The sequence below is a fragment of the Phascolarctos cinereus genome, unplaced genomic scaffold, assembly GCF_003287225.1.
Source record: "Phascolarctos cinereus isolate Bilbo 61053 unplaced genomic scaffold, phaCin_HiC Scaffold_4;HRSCAF=312, whole genome shotgun sequence".
Lineage (NCBI taxonomy): Eukaryota > Metazoa > Chordata > Mammalia > Diprotodontia > Phascolarctidae > Phascolarctos > Phascolarctos cinereus.
In genome coordinates, this window is record NW_027555847.1 from 708,711,044 (window position 1) to 708,729,797 (window position 18,754).

Consider the following 18,754-nt stretch of genomic DNA (forward strand, 5'->3'; position numbering starts at 1 on the left):
TCATTGCCCACAACATCCCAGGAAAAACATTGATCCATAAAATTTCAGAATGATGTTTTAAAAAGAGGCCACCATATTGAATACCCATAATCTCCAAGCTCTATAAAAAATTTTCAAAATGTAGAAAACTACTGCAAGAAATCAATACCATGCTGGAAAAGGACAAGGTACATGTCATCTTTATTATCCCATCCACCACTGGAAGACACTTTCCATGAGCTTGCATTCCAATTCTGGCATTCACTTACAAAAAGAATTCATTTGGCCCATTTGTTCAATAGACTGCAGAATATTAGATATAAAAGAGTAGAGAGTGACTTCTCCTAGAACTATTTGTATTTGAGTCCCACCAAAAAAAAAAGAGGAAAGTGAGATGATAGTTACAATGACAACAACAATAATAATAATAGCTGATGCTTAATAGAACTTTAAAGTTTATGAAGTATATTTATACATATTGCCTCATGGAGCTTCACAATACCCATGTTCTCGAGATAGGCTTTATTATTCCCATTTCACAGATAAGAAAATTGCAGCCCAAAGAAGTGGAGATCAGGCCATCACTGAAAGTGGTACACCGGTATTCAAGATGGTGAAGCCACTGTCTGATTCTTGGAAACTTGATTGCCAAAACAGTCTTAGCCCTGGGAATCATTGGACCTATTTCCGTATCAATGCCCTATCGTCACCAGCTCTCCCTTTCTGTCCTGCAGTCTCTAAACAGCTTTAACCAAGGTGACATAGAAGGGTCAAAGAGATTGGGCCGAAACGCCAAGTGGGTTGCTATTGCATCAATCATCATTGGCCTTGTGATCATCACCATCTCTTGTGTGGTCCACTTCACAATGGAAAGGTAAGCAGACTTCTTTTCCTGTCCTTTCCAAACGGACCCGATCTTCCTTAAATGCCCTATTGACCCACTCAGGTTATCAAAGGTCTGTCCCCTGATGTTCAATAACCTGATTAGGCTGATTTTTAGTAGGCATGCTGCCTGATTTCTCTCAGGCTTCTGGGCATGAAAGTCATAGCTTATTCTCAGTGTCAGTCTCTTATTGTAAACAGATGGACTCTGTTTACCTTTTATCCTAGACTTATGGAAAGATTTCTCCAACTCTCCAAATTGGTCTTCCTTGGATAGTGACACCTACCACTGAGGTCTTCAAAGACAGAATAATGATGGAACAAACAACACAGGCCTGAAAATTACAAGTCCAGCTTGGTCACAGAGTGCATATTTAGATCTGAAAAGGACCTAGATCTTAGAATGTTAAATCTGGAAAGGTCCTCCAAATACTAAATATTAAACCATATAACATAGAATGTCAGAGCTGGAAGAGACCTTAGAACATGAATTTCAGAGCAAGGAAGGGTCTTAGAAAACATTATCAGAGCACAGAGGAAATCTTAAAACATAGCATGTCAGACCTGAGACACACCTTAACAGGAGTGGGGAACCTGTATACTTCTGGGTCCTCAAGTGTGGCCTTTGACTGAGGACCTAGAGGGCCACATGTGGCCTCAAGGCTGCAGGTTCCCCACCCCTGCCTTAGAACATATAGTGTCAGAGCTAAGAATGATCTTAGAATAGACAATGTCAGAAGTGGGAGGAATATTAGAACAGAGAAGGTCAGAACTTGGAGGGACCTTAGAACATAGAATGTCAAAGCTGGAGAGATACTTAAATAGATCATCAAAGATGGGAGGAACCTTAGAACAGAAAGTATAAGCTGGAGGGAATCTTGGAATATAGATCATCAGGGATGGTAGGAACATTACAGCATAGCATGTCAGAACTGGGAAGGACCTTAGAACACAAAAAATGTTATGGTTAGGAAGGCCCTTAGAACGTAAAATATAAGAGCTGGAGGAAACCTTAGAACGTGTAAAGTCAGAACTGGAGGAATATTAGAAGAGAGATTATCAGAGCTGGGAAGGACCTTGGAAGACAAAATGTCAGTTAGGAAGGACCTTGAACATACAGTGTTATACCTGAGATGGGGCTTAGAACATAAAAAGTCAGCTTGGAATGACATTAGAACATAAAATGGCAGAGTTGGAAGAGACTTTAAAAGCCAGAATTCATAAAATGTTAAAGTTGGAAGGGATATTAAAGGCCACATAGTCCAACTCCACCACTTTACAGAGAAGTAAACTGAGTCAAAAATAGATTTAGATAGAGAACTACATTCAGTTCCAGGTGCCACATGTTAGATAGGTCATATATAAGCGAGAGGAAATCCAGAAGAGGGCAGCCATGATGGTGAAGAATCTTTAATTAATTAATTAAATCAGCAAGATTTTCATTCATTAATTGATCAGCAAGAATTCATCAAGAACCCACTCCATGTCAGTCACTGGGTTACAAGCTTGTGACATAAAGACAAAAATGAAACTGTCCCTGCCTCCAAAGAGGTCACCTTCTATTGGGGGAGACAATGGGTACAACAAATATAGGCAGAATACACACAAAATAGATACAAAACCACTTTTGGAGGGAGGACACAGGGAGTCTGAGAGACCAGGAAAGGCTTCATGTAGAGGATACTTGAGCTGAGTCTTAAAAGAAGCAAGGGATTGTAAGAGGTGCTGAGGAGGAAGAGTAAGGCCAAAAGATGGGAGCTGGATCTTCATATGTGAGGAAGAGTGAGGTCAGTTTGGCCAGACCATAGAACACAAGAAGCAAAGTGATGTAGAATTAGGCTGGAAAGGTAGGTTGGGACCAAGTTGTGAAGGGTTTTACATGCCAAGAAAGGTGTTTATATTTGATCCTAGAAGGAACAGGGAGCCACAGGGGTTTCCTGAGTAGGGAAGTGACATGGTCAGATCTGAGCTTTAGGAAAATCACTTTGATAGCCATGTGGAAGATGAATTAGAAAGGGGAGAGAGAAGGGGTAGGAAGATCAGTTAGGAGACCATAGCAACCAGGAGTGTGCTGGAACTAGCTTGTATCAGTTATCAAGATATTCTGTCAAGTGGTCATGTCCAACCCTTCATGACCCCATTTGGGATTTTCTTGGCAAAGATACTGGAGTGGTTTGCCATTTCTTCTCCAGGTCCATTTTACAGATGAGGAAGCTGAGGCAAATAGGGTTAAGTGACTTGTCCAGGGTCACACAGCTAGTAAGTGTCTGAGGGCAGATTTGAACTCAGGTCCTCCTGACTCCAGAGCCAACACTGTATTTACTGGGCCACCTAGCTGCCAGCTATCAAGAGCCAATTGTTAAATGTTTCAGTCTGAGCATTTACTTTGGAAATTGGCAAATACTACAGACCAAGCTTGATTTGCTTTGTTGATTGTCTAGACCTAAGACAGTGATAGAGAAAATGTTAATGATACTAATTAAACTTAAGAGTGTGTCATGCATACCTTTTTTTGGAAAACCAGCTGTTAAATATTAAACATTAAATATTAAATGTTACTGATTGCAACAGTCCGGGTGAGAAATGATGAGCCTGAAATAGGGTGGTGGCTGTATAAATAGAAGAAAAGAGCTGGATGAGAGAAAGGTGGACAAAGAACCTGCAAGGTTTGGCAACTTATTGGATATATGGAGTCAGGGAGAGTGAGGTGTAAAGACTAGCCCCAATGGTGCAACCTTGGGAGATGAGGGTAGCAGTACCCTCAACTGCGAGAGAGAATTTGGAGGAAGAATGCATTGGGGGAACAGAGAAGGTGAGAAGATTGTCTGGTGAATTTGAGATATCTTTGTGATGTCCAGGTCTAAATGTTTAATAAGCAATTGGTGATATCAGATTGGAGTTTAGGAGAGAGGTTATGGCTTGGTAAGTAGATCTGGGAGTCATCTGCAAAGAAATTTTAATTTAACCCATCTAATGAGACCACACAGTGACAAAATATATATGGAGAGAAGAGGGACTAAGAAAGAACTTTGGGGGACACCCATAGTTAGGAGGCATGATATGGATGATGAACCAGCAAAGGAGACTGAGAAGAAGCAGTCAGAAAGGTAAATAAGAGGAGAATTAACAGAGAATCATCTCTCTGTCTCTGTTTCTCTCTTTGTCTCTCTCTGTCTCTCTCTCTGTCTCTCTGTATCTCTCTCTCTCTTTCTCTCTCTCTCTCTCTCTTATCAAAGGCTACAGAATGAAGGTTGTGTATTGAGATGAGGCTATTCAATTTGGAAATTAAGAGATCATTAGTAACTTTGGAGGAAGCAGTTTCAGCTGAGTAATGAAGTTGGAAGACCAATTGCAAAGGGTTGAAGACTGAGAGGAAAGGAGATGGAGGCAATGCATGCAGACAGCTTTTTATAGTAGTTTGGCTGGAAAAAAGAAGAAAGATATGATAGGATGCTTTGAGAGGAAGATAGGATCTGGTGAGAGGTTTTGGTTTCTTTGCTTTTCAATGATGGCAGAAACGTGGGTGTATTTATAGGCAGCAGGGCAAGAAGAAGTTGCTGGGGAGAGATCAAAGATCAAAATGAGGGGTGACTGTGGGATCTTTTGGAGAAGAAAGGATAGGATGGGATCAAGGGCAAATGTAAAAAAGGCTGATCTTGGTGAGCATAAAAGTTACCTCCTCATCAGACACATACATAAAGGAAGGGATGATGTCAAGATGGGGTTGAGAAAGAGCTCATGGTGAATGTCCTCTATTTTCTTTTTTTTCATCATTTATTGATTTATTTTAAATATTCTTTTCTTTTTAAATTCTGAGTCCCAGATTCCCTCCCTCCAAATCCTCTCCCACCCACAGAGAAGGCGAGCCATATGACATCAATTGTACATGTGAAATCATGCAAAACACAATTCCATGTCAGCCATATCCCAAGAAGAAAAGCAGAAAGAAAAAAAAAAAGGAAGTCAGAAAATTTTACTTCTGTTTGCACTCAGAGTTCATCAGTTCTCTCTGCAGGTGGATGGCATTTTTCATCATGAGTCCTTTGGAATTGTCTTGGATCATTGTCTTGATAAGAGTAGCTATGTCTTTCAGGTGATCATTATTACAACAGGGACTGTTACTGTGCACAATGATGTCCCGGTTCTTCTTCCTTCATTTTGCATCAGTTCGTATAAGTCTTGCCATGTTTGTTCTGAAACCACCCCCTTCCTCATTTCATACCGCACAATAATTCTCAATCACAATCCTATGCCATAACTTGTTCAGCCATTCCCCAACTGATTAGCATCCTCTCAATTTCCAGTTCTTTGCTACCACCAAAAAAGTTGCTATAAATATTTTTGTACATATAGGTCATTTTCCTTTTTCTTTGATCTCTTTGGGGTACAAGACTAGTAGTGGTATTACTGAATCAAAGCGTATACAGTTTTATAGCCCTTTGGGCATAGTTTCAGATTCTTTTCCAGAGTGATTGGATTAGTTCACTATTCTACCAACCATTCATTAATATACTTATTTTCCTTCATTCCCTCCAGCATTTATCATTTGTGACAATCAATAGTGATTTAGAGTATTTTATATGGCTATAGATAGCTTTGACTTCTTCTTCTGAAAACTGCCTTTTCATATCCTTTGACATTTATCAATTAGGTAATGGCTTTTATTTTTATAATGTTTACTCAGTTCTCCATGTATTTGAGAATTTAGGCTTTTATCAGAGAAATTTGCAATAAAAATTTTGATATTCATTATTTATGGTACCTTTTGGCAAAATGTGATTTCCCTGATTATTTCACTTAATTAGGTCTATTTTTTGCTTTTGCTTTGTCTGAGATGATTGCTATCCCTGTCTTTTTTTACTTCAGATAAAGCATAATGTATTCTGCTCTAGCTTTATTTTAGCTCTGTGTGTGTGTTTCTGTTCCAAGTGTATCTCTTGTTTACAACATATTGCTGGATTCTGGTTTATAATTAATTCTGTTATCTGCTTCTGTTTTATGAGTTAGCTCATCCCATTCACATTCACAATTATGATTTCTGCATATTTCCCTCTATCCTATTTTTTCTGTTTATCCTTTTTTTCTTTCTTTTTATCCTGTCACTCCTCAAAACTCTGTTTTGCTTCTGGTCACTGCCTCCTTTTATCTACCCTCCCTTTTCACAACCCCCTATGTCTTTTATCCCCTTCTCCTCCCATTTCCCTTTTGAGTAAAATAGATTTCTTTACCCAACTGAGTTGTGTGTAGGTATATATTTGTATATTTTTTTTCTTCCCTCTTTAAACCAATTTTCGTGAGAATGAAGTTCAAACATTGTCTCCCCCCATTTCCCCTTCACAATAAAAGCTCTTCCTTGCATGCCTCTTTTATGAGAAAATTTTCCCCATTCTGCCTCTCTCTTCCCCCTTCCCCAGTGCATCCCTCTTTCTCACCTCTACATTTTTTTGAGATCATCCCAATGTAATTGACTCTCACATATGCCCTCTGTCTATGTAAACTCTTTCTAATTTCCCTAATAATGATAAGGTTCTTAGGAGTTACAAGTATCATCTTCCCATGAAGGATTGTAAACAGTTTAACTTTATTAAATCTCTTATGATTCCTCTTTAATGTTTACATTTTTATGTTTCTCTTGAGTCTTCTGTTTGAATGTCAAATTTTCTATTCAACTCTGGTCTTTTCATCAGGGTTGCTTGAAAGTCCTCTTTTTATTAAATGTCCCCCCTGAAGGATTATACTCAGTTTCACTGGGTAGGTTGTAATCCTAACTCTTTTGCCTTCTGGAACATCATATTCCAAGCCTTCTATTCCTTTAACATGGAAGCCATTAAATCTTGTGTGATCCTGACTGTGGCTCCATGATATTTGAATTGGTTCTTCCTGGCTCCTTGTAATATTTTCTCCTTGATCTGGGAGCTCTGGAATTTGGCCATAATATTCCTAGGAGTTTTCATTTTGGGATCTCTTTCAGGAAGTAACCAATGGATTCTTTCAATTTCTATTTTGCTCTCTGGATCTAAGATATTGGGGCAGTTTTACTTGATAATTTCTTGAAATGTGATTTCTAGGCCCTTTTTTTGATCATGACATTCAGGTAGTCCAATAATTCTTAAATTATCTCTCATCAATCTATTTTCCAAGTCAGTTGTTTTTCCAATGAGATATTTTACATTGTCTTCAATTTTTTTATTCTTTTGACTTTGTTTTATTGTTTCACGAAGTCATTATCTTCCACTTGCCCAATTCTAATTTTTAATTAAATTAAAATAATTTTAATTATTTTCTTCAGTGAGTTTTTGTACCTTTTTTCCATTTGGCTAATTCTGCTTTTTAAGATGTTCTTTGGTGAATTTTTGTGTCTCTTTTACCATTGGACCAATTCTGTTTTTAAGGTGTTATTTTCTTCAGTATTTTTGTGCCTCTTTTACCAAGATGTTAATTCTCCTTTCACTCAGTTCTTTTCCCTATCACTTTTATTTCTTTCTTTAACTCTCCCAGGAATTCTTTCTGGCCTTGGGTCCAATTAGCATTTTTCTTTGAGGCTTTGCTTATAGCTGTTTTCACATTGTTGTCTTCTTCTGAGTTTACGCCTTGTTCTTCCCTGCCGCCACATGGTCAAGTTCTTTTTTTGTTGTTTGCTCATTTTCTCAATCTATTTCTTTACTCTGAACTTTATGTTAAAGTTAGGGTCTGGGAATCTGGGGCTGGGGAGACACTATGCCAAGTATCAAGCTTTTTCATGCTGCTGTGTTCAGAGATCATTCTGGGGGTCTGCAGTTTGGGGTACTTCCAAGATAGTGTTATCCTTGGAATGACAGTGTCACTGCTCTCCTGATCTGCTCTCTTTACCCAGGAAGGGCCCTTGCCACCCTGCAGCCACAAGTACTAGTGCCCCTCTTGGTCCTGGAACTGTGACTAGGGCCCCCCGCTTCCTTATAATCAATCATGAGAGCTCCTCTCCTCCCTGGACCCAGCAACCCAGAATTGCTTATGGGAAATAGAGTTGTTCGTGCCAGTTACACCCAGCACCAGCAACTGGTCCCCCATAATCTCCTTCTGATTAGTTGTTCCACCCCTTTACCATCTCTGGGCTGAGAGCTCCCAAAGCTCTTCTGTTGTCATATCCACCTCCAAGGCTCGCTGCTAGTGCTTCTGCCACATTCTAGGCCTGTGCCCACACTGGCTTTACAGCCCTTTCCTCTGAACCTTGGGCTTAAAAAATGCCTCTCTCTGACCTTTCTGTTGGTTCTGTTGCTCCAAAATTTGACTTACAATGTTATTTCAAAGTTGATTGGATGGGAATATTGGGAGAATTCAGCTGGTTCCTGGCCTATGCCCTGCCATCTTGGCTCCTCTTTCTGAATGTCCTCTATTTTCTGAGTAACATATTAGTGATATCCTCAGCTGAAAGAACGAGGGGGATAAGTTTGTAGGAGACTTGAGGAGAGAAGGTTGAGGGGCTGCATCTGTTGAGAGTAGGAGAAAATAAATCAGAAAGGAGTAAAAGGAATGCCTTCTTCAATGAAGGTTCAGACGAGGTTAGATACTATAAATTGCAGTGGACCTCCTTCAGCTCAATGCATGACTTTCCTGAGCTCTGTTCTGGCATCAGATCAGAAATAGCAAATAGTAGCAGTTCATGACATGTGAGGATTGACTGAAGGAACTGAGGATATCTCATGCTGAGAAAAGATGATTCTGGGTGGTGGAGACAAATGTTTGAACAGCTATTATGGAAAAGGGATAAGCCCTGCTCTGCTTGGCCCTAGAAAGCAGATCTGGATGGAAGCAGCAGTCAGTGAGTGCGTCAATAAGCACTGCTAAGCACCTACCTTACATGCTAAGCCCTGTGCTAAGCGCTGGGGATACAAAGAATGGCAAAGGCAGAAACAAACTTGAGGCTTCCTAATCATTAGAGCTGTCTAATGGAATGGTCCATTTTGGGAGACACTGGATTCCCCCTCACTGGTGGTCTTCAAGCAAAGGCTGGATGACCACTTGTTGAGGATATTGTAGAAGGGATTCTTTTTCATGTTTGATCAATCAGTAAGAATTTATTAAGCACCTACTATGTTCCAGGCACTGTGCCAAGTTATGGGAGATACAAAGATAACAGTGAAAACAGCCTCTGCCCTCGAGGACCTTACATTCTAATGGGTGAGACAACATGCCCATATACGATGATATGATAGCTGGTGGGGAGGGGGTGTTAGTACCAGGGGGAAGGAGGATCAGAAAGGACTTTATATAAAACAGGGCCCTTGAACAGAGCACCAGGGATTTTAAGTTGCAAAAGTGAGGAAAGAGAATATTCTAGACATAGAGGACACCCAGCCAAAGACCCAGAAACAGGAGATAGAATATTGTTTCTCAAACACATAGAGCATCATTTCACAAAAACAACAAAGACCACATGGCCTCTGGATTCCCTTTCAACTCTGAGATTCCTAGATTTGCCCATAGTCACACAGGTAGGAAGAGGCAGAGTCAGGATATGAACCCAGATTTTCTCATTTCAAAGCATGCTGCCCACCCCACCCCAATATTTCACATGATCATTGGCTCAATATATCCCTTTGGGCAAGGAAGATAAATAGGACCTGAACTAAAGCAGTGGCAGCAAGGCTGGTGATATGAGATATTACATAAGAAAAAGAGCTTGAATTTAACCAGATGTATGAAATAGAGACATTTCATGAGTCAAAAACCACCCTGGGGTTTCTTGCTGAAACCAGAAACCTGGTGGCATTAGCCACTGCCATTGGAAAGTTGATCTTAGAGTCAGCCTGAAAGCACCTTGGAGAACGGGGGTGGAGGAAGAGAGAATGGAAGAGTTTAAACTTTTTTTTCTATGGAAATTATAATCTAATTATTACTCTTGTTATCCCTAGTGTCATTATTATCCCTGATTAGGGTGATAGCAGCCTAAGTTCTCTTGACAAGTGTACCACAGAGCCCCCTTAACTGTCCAGCCATTAGGCTTCCCCACTGGCACTGATCCCAAGAAGGAAGAAGAGAAAGGCCTGAGAATTTAGGAAGATCATTAGTCAGTACAGTTCCCTATACATGACATCATTTCTCCCATCTTCATGCCTTTTCCCAAGTCCATCCCTCATGCCTACAATGCTCTGCCTCCTCACCTCTACTCTTGGAAACCATGCCTTCCTTCATGGCTGGATTCAAATGCTACCTTTTACTTGGGGCCCTTCTTGATGCCCCCAGTTGTTAGTATTCTCCTTGCTGTCCCCAAATCACTTTCTATTGATTTATCTGTATGTGTGTCTTTTTTCCCCTCCTCCATTAGAATGTGAGGTCCTTGGGGGCAAAGACTATTTCATTCTTGGCTTTGCGTCTCCAGCACCTAGGTCACTGCCTGGCACATTGTAGGCCATAATAAATACTTGTTGAATTGAATTTAACCATCTCTGTGACCCTTTAACTCCTCTGAGCATCAGTTAGCCTACCTTGAAAATTGGTAAAAATAAGTGTTGTTGTTCAGTCCTGTCTGACTCTTCTTGACCCCATTTGGGGTTTTCTTGGCAAAGATACTAGAGTGGCTTGCCATTTCCTTCTTCAGTTCATTTTACAGATGAGAAAACTGAGGCACACAAGGTGAAGTGACTTGCCCAAGGTCACACAGCTAGTAAGCATCTGAGGCCAGATAATACCTGCTGCTTTTACATAAAAGGGCCCATTTATGGGACTCAAATAAGAGAAAGCCTTTCAAGAGCTTGGCAAAATTTAAAGGGCTTTGGAACCATTAGTTGTTATTGTAGAAGATGGAGATGAATAGAATTTAGAGCTGGGAGGGATGTCTGAGATCATCTATCCAACCTTCTCTACATTCAGGATCTGTTGACCTCAGTTTACAGATAAAAGAAACAGCTATGAAGGAAAACGGTTCAGTGAAGAGAGTAGCTTAATACCTCTGTGAATCTGGGCGAATGATTTCATCTCAGTTTCTTTATTGGTCAAATCAGAAAGTTAGACTAGATGGTTGCTAAAATCCTTTCCAGTTCTAAGTCTATGATCCTATAAGGCCCCACAGATAGTAACAGGATTTGAACCTGGGTCCTCTACTTCTAAAATCACTTTTTACCACGTTATGTTGCCTTTAAACAGCATTAGTCTTTTCGGATCTGCTACCTGCTAGCTATGCAACCATGAGCAAGTCCCAATTTCTAAGCCTTAGTTTATCTATTAAATTAAATGGCTTCTAAGGTCCTTCCAGCTCTAACTCTGAGCTTATGAAACTAAGGCTCCAAGAAAGGGAAAGCACCTGCCCAGAGTCACACAGGGAAATAAGCTGAGATTTGAATCCAGGTCTTTGGCCTCTAATCCTGTATCCTTCCCACTACATCACAGTGAACTGAATGGAGCCATGCAGAAGTGCTGAAAGGACAGGCCCAGTTCTGATGGGTCCTTTAGAGTCCGATGAAAGTGTCTTAATGTACGTGACTATCCTTGGGGGCCCAACTCTAGGACAGGGTTAGGAAGGACACCATCACACCAATATCTGCCCTTCTACCATTTGCCAAAGTCAAACCTATTGGATCACAGGAGACTGATCTAGAGACGGAAAGGACATTTTGTGTCATGGACCCCTTAGTCAGTCTTGTATATATTGTGAAATCCATAAAATAAAACAAAACACAAAGGATTCCAAAGCTAATCAATTATGTTGAAATATAGTTATCAAAAAAAAGTTTAAGTTCATGGGGTCCACATTAAGATCTAGTCTGATCTCCTCATTTTATAACTAAGAAAACTGAAGCCCAGAAAGATAAGATGCATCATCCATGGTCCCATAGGCATTTATTTAAAAAAAAAAAAAGGCCAAGGTCCCCCACTGCACCCAGAGCCATCTCCAGTCCTCCTGATCTGTATCATGGCCACTGGACCCAGATGGCTCTGGAAGAGAAAGTGAGGCTGGTGACTTTGCACAGCCCTGCCTCGCTTAAATCCAATTCACTTCCATGTCACAGCATTAACCTCCCCCTCTCTCCCCACCCCGATGTCACGGTCCTCTTTGAGAATGAAAGACAAACAACAACAGTAACTCAGGAAAGTGAAGCCCAGAGAGATAAGCTGCCTCCTCTGTGGTTCCACAGATAGCAGTTCAATAGGCATTTGTGAAGCACCTACTATGTGCCGGGCACTGTACTAGGGGCTGGCTACACACAGCCCAAGACAAACCAGTCCTTGGTTTTGAGGAGCTATGGCTGGAGAAGCAATCTTCCACTGAAGAGTGAAGAATAATACATTGGCCCTGCAAACAGACGACCTGTCTGTGCTCACATTCCACCCCTGAGCACCTTCCCACCTGAATGACCTTGGGCAAATCCCTTCACTTTTCCAGGATTCCCTTTTCTCATCTGGAAGATAAAGGTCTCTTTGAGGTCTGGCTCTATGATTCTTTCCTCACCCAAGGATCCCTACACTTCTCCGTGGTGCTTTCGGCAACTTTGCCCGAATTAAAGAAACAAGTCTCTTTATTTGAGCTCTTGTGCGAGTCTTCTGACTGTAAAGTCTAGAGAGGTGAGGTAGAGGGGGTGGGGCAGGCAGGGAAGGCAGCAAGGCGGAGGGGGGTGGAGCTTGAGAGGATGACATCAATCCCGTATTTCCACTAAGCCCTGAAACATCCCCTCGTCTTGTAGTTTCTTGGTTCTGTTTGAAGACATTATCTAAAAGTGCAGGGCTACAGGACGATGTGAATGGGAAAGTGGAGGAGCTAAGGGCTGCTCTGAAAACAGATGAGGGAAGCCACACAGACCAATGGGGGCAGGGTGTGCCCACAAAGCCCCTCCAGCTGAGCTGGGGGAAAGGGGGAGGGAGTTGGAATGGGAGGTAGGAGCCGGATCTAAAAGGAAAGGAAGCAGGAGTGGAGCACTGCTGCTGCAGAAGTGGTCAGCTTTCATTTACATCAGCAGGACATCATGGTCACTCTGTTAGGGTTCCCTGAGTGCCAAGGGCAAAGTTACTGGCCAAGAGCTGGACCCATGAGGAGGTTATTTTGTAACAAGCTGAGTTCCATCCAAAGGACTAGAAAACCCTGAGGCTAAATCAACCCATAGGCAATTATTAACTGCCTACTATGCAGCCACTGTGCTAAGCACTGAAGATACTAAGACAAAATGGAAATAGTCCCTGCCCTCAGAGAGCTTACGTGATTTTGGAGGAGACAATGTGTATATATGAGCATGTGTATATTTTGTATATAAAGAAATACAAGGCACCTAAGCAGCTAGCTGGCATGGTAGGTAGAGTGCCAAGGCCAAGAGTCAGGGAGGCCTCAGTTCAAATCCAGCCTCAGATACTTATTAGCTATGTGACCCTGGGCAAATCACTTCACTGCTGTGTGCCTCAGTTTCCTCAATATAAACTGAGGATCATAATAGCACCCACTTCCCAAGGCTGTTGTAAGGATCAAATGAGATTATACTTGTAAAAAGCATTTAGCACAGTGCCTAAGATGTAATAAGTGCTATATAAATGCTGACTGTTATTATTACAAGACCATTTCAGGCTCTGTCCCTGGCAGCTGGGAGATCAGGAAAGACCTCTTGTAGGAGGTGGTGCTTATCTGAGTTTAGAAGGAAGTGAGGCATTCTAGGAGGTAGAAGAGAGGAGGCAGAACAGTCCAAAAATGGGAGACAGTTCATGCAAAGGTACAGAGATAGGAGATAACGTGTTGTGAAGAAGCCTGAAAGTGAGATCATCCATCCACTCATCCATCTATACATACATACATACATACATATATACACACATACATACATTCAGTAATTGTCTCAAATACTCAAATGCTCCAATAAATCTGATCTCAATTCAAGAGTACCCTCCAAAAAGGCAGGTTGCAATCCATCCATGCCTATTTATCCTGGCCATCCAAGCCCTCCCAAAAGTTCACCACAGAGGGTCTCCTGATAGCATGAGAATACCATTAAAGCTTTCTGCCCATCCCTCTATCACCCCTTACTCTGCCTCTCTACCAATAATTGACTGTTATATAGTGTCATAACAGTGGCAAAATGTTTTACATGTGTGATGGCAGTCAAGTCAAATGCTTAGACACCGGTTCTGCACATATGATCTCATTGATTCACCATTTATTATTGGTTCACATGCTTTAGCCAAACTGGGCCAATGATTTTCAATCACTGGCCTTGATCCCCATCCAGAAAAATGGTCCCCATTCCTTCTCACTCAAACTATCGTGCCATGTGAATGTAAGTCTTTCTTGAAGCAGTCCCAATAAAAGTCTTGCTAGGTGAGTCCTGGTTTTCTGACCTCCTCAACCCCTGAACTTCTACCCACTCCTAATTGTCTCCAGTTATGTTAAGGGGCAAATTCCATGAACTCTCAGAATGACATTGACTTCAGTTCATCTTAATTTTCAATGAATGGTACCTGTGAAGTTATAATGACTAAGGCTGGCCCCCAGAGATATGAAAGGTGCCTCTCTCTTGGAAGAGGTGAAAGTCTATGGGTATAGAACACTCCATAGAATTTCAGACTTTTCCAGTGTGTTGGTCAGTCTTGCTAAACTGCTTTTTTCTTCTTTTTTTTCTTCTTGGTTAGTCAGTCAACAAGCATTTATTAAGGGTCTGCTATGTGTCAGGCCCTGTATTAAGTGCTGGGGAGACAAAGAAAGGCAAAAGATGGTCCCTGTTCTCAAGGAACTCACAGTTAAATAGAAGACAGAACACACAAACAATTATGTACAAATAAGCTATCTACAAGACAAATCGGGAATGACTAACAGAAGGAAAATACTAATGTAAAATGGTGGAGGGAGTCTGGAAAATCTCCCAGAAGACAGGATTTTAGCTGAGATGTGAAGGAAGTTAGGGAAGCCAAGAGGCAAGGACGAAGGGGAACAGAGCTCCTGGGGGGGACAATATCCAAAGAGGTGGATGGAGGAGCAGCTGCAGTGGGAGAAGGAATAAAGAACAGAAGCTTGGGAAGGCAGGAAGGGGCAGCCGACTGAGAGCTTGGTTTCTAAAGAATGACTTTTTGGGAGGGACTAAGGAAAGGCTACATGGGGAAAGATAGGTGATGGGAAAACAAAGGAGTTGATTAAAATTGATTTTTAAAAAAACTACCCGTGCCACCCAAAATATTTGGGAAGCTTACGAATGGAGGGAGAGGAATCTGTGTTTTTCTCTTGATAAACTCTAATAGCATGCCAGGAATCTGGAAGAAGGGGTATTTATCCTGGAATATCCAGCAGCAGCTATAACTAGGGTGAGGGGCTTAGCACAGGAAAGGGCACAGAAATAGTGCTGAACCTAGAGCAGGGAAGGTATTAGATCCATTCCTGCCCCATACACACATGGGATCCTAGATCTAGAAGAAACTGCAGAAGCCATCTACTCCAATCCCCTCACTTTATAGATGGGGAAAATGAGGTCCGGAGAGGTAAGGTAACTTACCCAAGGTCTCACAGCTAGGAAGTGTCAGAAATGGGGACTCCAAAGTAACATACTATGCTTACTAACTGTGTAACCTTTGGACAGTCACTTAACCTCTGTGCCTCAGTCTCTTCATCTGCAAAATGGGAATAGTAATAACATTTACTTCCCAGGGTTGCAAGGATCAAACAATATAGAATGTGAAGTGGTTTGCAAATATTAAAGTGCTATATAAATGTTAGCTGCTGTTGTTATTATATCACATATGTCCCATGAAATACTTATGATATTTCCTTTTGGAATGTATCCTATCTCCTATCTCTTCCCATCCAAGTCCAGTCCAGAGCCCTGCTCCTCCAGGAAACCTTTGATGATTTCTCCCACTCCCACCCTTCGCTACACTTCAGAGAATCACAGAGTCCACTGGTCATACGTGCTGTGTGATGTTAGATGAATTGAGGCAATTTCCTAAGACTCTAGGTGCTAATTTGCATTGTTAGAGGAAATACCAATGAAATAAGGAGTCCAGTTTCCAAAACAATAAAACAAAGTTCAGTGCCTAGCATGGCATCTGGCACATAGGAGGTATTTAATAAGTATTGGGGGAATTGAATCAAATTACTCTGCCCCAGAAGGCTACCAAAGCAGCAGTAATGAAAGTTTCAGAGAGAAATTTCAAGGCAACATGAGAAAACACTTGCTAGTGGTCGGAGCTGTCCAACAGTGGCATGGACTGCCTCAGGAGGCTGTGGAAAACCCTCAAGCCAAGCCTAGATGTTATGAGGATGTTCACTCAGTGATAGGTAGGACTAAATGAAGTCCTTCCAACTCTGAGGTTCCCTGTTTTGGGGACCCCCTGGAGCAGTGCATTCCACTTTGGGATGAGTTTTCTTTGGGGCAATTCGATTCAACAAGCATTTACAGAACAATATGGCCCTGAAGTCAAATTCTATCAATGACGCATACTACTACCTGCACATCAGCTAGGTAGTGCAGCGGAGTTCGATCTGGGCCTGGAGTTAGGAAGAACTGAGTTTAATGTGGCCTCAGATACTTGCTAGCAGTGGAACTCTAGCAATAAAGTGGGGCGGGGAGGGGGGTGGGCTGGAAAAGCTTCTTGCAGGACTTTAGCTGAGACTTGAAGGAAGTCAGGGAAGCCAAGAGGCAGGGATGAGCAGGGATAAAGCTCCACATTGGGGGGGGGCAGCAAGTGAAAATGTTTAGAGATGGAGATCATTTGTGATCCTACACTAGTCGTTTAACTTCTTGGTGTCCTGGACAACTCCCGAAGACTACAAATTACTGAGGAGGTGCAGAACATCATAGGTAAAGTGGATTTCCTCACTGTGAACTCCCTGGGCCAATGAAACTGCATGTTGAGTTAAAAAAAAAATAAAAAGGCCAGACCCTAAGCTTAGTTTGTCTCTACCTAATGAAGTGCCCCATAAGTACCCTGGGACAAAGTCCTAGTCACCATGCCATAGTTAAAGCTCTGCTAATCAAAATCTCTCTCTCTCTCTCTCTCTCTCTCTCTCTCTCTCTCTCTCTCTCTCTCTCTCTCTCTCTCTCTCTCTCTCTCTTTCTCTCAGATCTTGATAATATGAAAGCCTGCAACTACAAGGAAGGATTAACATATCTGAGTGTGGCAGACCAGGCGTTTCTGAAGAGTGGCCCTTCATTTCACACTGTCAGATCTTATCCTTCTCCTCTCAGGCTTTCCAGAGGCAGGTCCTTGGTGAATGAGCTAAACAAATCCAATGTTTATGAAACACGAGGGGCATGATCAGATCAGCCACAGTATTTGTTAAAAAAAAAAACACCTCCATTTGCCATCAGCCACCCTACCCTTGTCCTCTTTCTCCTCTTCTTCCTGCTCATTCTCTCCCTCCTGCTCCACCTCTTCCTCATCTCAGGTACAGTGGGTGCTGATGACCCTCTGGAAATCCCAGTTGCTTTCCATTCATGTGGAGAATTTCCTGGATATTGGGGTTTTATTTCCTATGATCCCCAAGACCCAGCATTCATGCTGTTTACAACATTTGTAGGCTATCTTAGCATCACCTTACCCTAAAAACTCAGTTGAATTTGTGACTTTTTTACATACTCAAGCTTCAGCAGAATTACTGTAGTCCCTTCCTCCCTCAGTCCTGAGTTCTTCATTGATTCCTGTCCAACTCTCAACCACTGATGGGAACCCTTTGGTCCTTGATCATGGCTTTCCCTTTGCCATGGCATCTCCTTCCTTTGACTATTTCAACTATGGGACAACTTGATAAAAGAGCCACCCGCCTCCTCCAATATACCCTAAGTATATTTGGGCTCCCTCCAGTCTATGCACTTCAGACCTTTGCTTCCCTTTTGAATGAATGGCTGCTGACAGAAAGTGCTTTTTTCATCTCTTCTATACTAAGCCTTCACAAGTTCCTTGATTTCTTTATATGCCATCAAAATGTTGCTATCTATTCCCAGCTGCATTTCTTTTCCATCCCCTGTGAGTATGAGTATACCAACTCATGACACCATTTTTCTGCCTGCCGGGACATACTAAGCACAATGGTCTTGTCCAAATGAAAAGGACTGAGAGAAGGGGGAGAGGGCAACATAGCCTAATTGGAAACAAAGGCTGGGAGTTGGGACACCAGTTCTAGATTTGCCAATAGTGACCTGAGGCAAGTCTGGGCCTCAGTTTTTAGAATCTGGAAAATGGGGATGATAATGGCTGCCCAACTTACCTCACAAGGTTATTGTTGAGTGGGAAGAGATTTAAGATGGATCTGGAAAATTCAAAGCTTCCTATAGAGGTTGATTCATCATTATTAGCCAATCTCAGGCTTTGGTTGAAACCTTGGACCCTACTGGGAAGTAAATGGACCTCCAATTTCAACATTCATCTCACTCAAAAAAGAAACAACACAAGCCAGCACTTGTCTCAGGTGAGCATTTGGATCAGGAACCCACTGTCAGCACATTGAGGTGAAGTAGCACCCCATGTCCTCCTCTGGGTCCTCACTGCCCTGTTTCTGAGGCCCTGGTGGGCTTTGCTCTGCATCTTTGTGTTGGTTTGTTTTCATTGTTTGCTCCTTCCTCATTGCAATGATGGTGTTGCTGATATGCACAATAAAAGGAGTTTTAACTAAACCTATTTGTGATGATGCGCGTAAATCATTTGGGGGACGGGTGGCACAAAGGGGGATGTGCCTCACCTCCCTGGCAATGCTCACCAATATAAGCAAATTAAGCTGGGGGGAACTCCATGAGACTTTTTCCAAGGAGCAGATACAACTTCATTTTTGTCTTATGATATTAGAGGAAAGCTTTGGATCAAGAGACTTGACCTCTAATCCTAGCTCTGAAGCCCATTGGCTGTGTGACCTTGGGAAAGTTAATTAATCTAAAAGGGCCACCTGTCATTTATTGGTCTGAGGCATGAGCAGACTGGATTGGACGACTCTAAGGTCCCTTTACAATTCTATTATTCA

At 41.9% G+C, this 18,754-nt stretch overlaps 1 protein-coding gene across 1 annotated transcript in view; it reads left to right on the forward strand.

The window, feature by feature from the left end:
• The window catches only part of TMEM233 (transmembrane protein 233), a 62,674-nt gene extending 44,289 nt beyond the window's left edge, over window positions 1-18,385 (forward strand). Inside the window, 2 exon segments of the mRNA XM_021007988.2 lie at window positions 714-853; window positions 16,865-18,385. Coding sequence (XP_020863647.1) covers window positions 714-853; window positions 16,865-16,871 — 147 coding nt within the window. The 3' untranslated portion in view covers window positions 16,872-18,385.
• The last annotated feature ends 369 nt before the right edge of the window (window positions 18,386-18,754 follow it).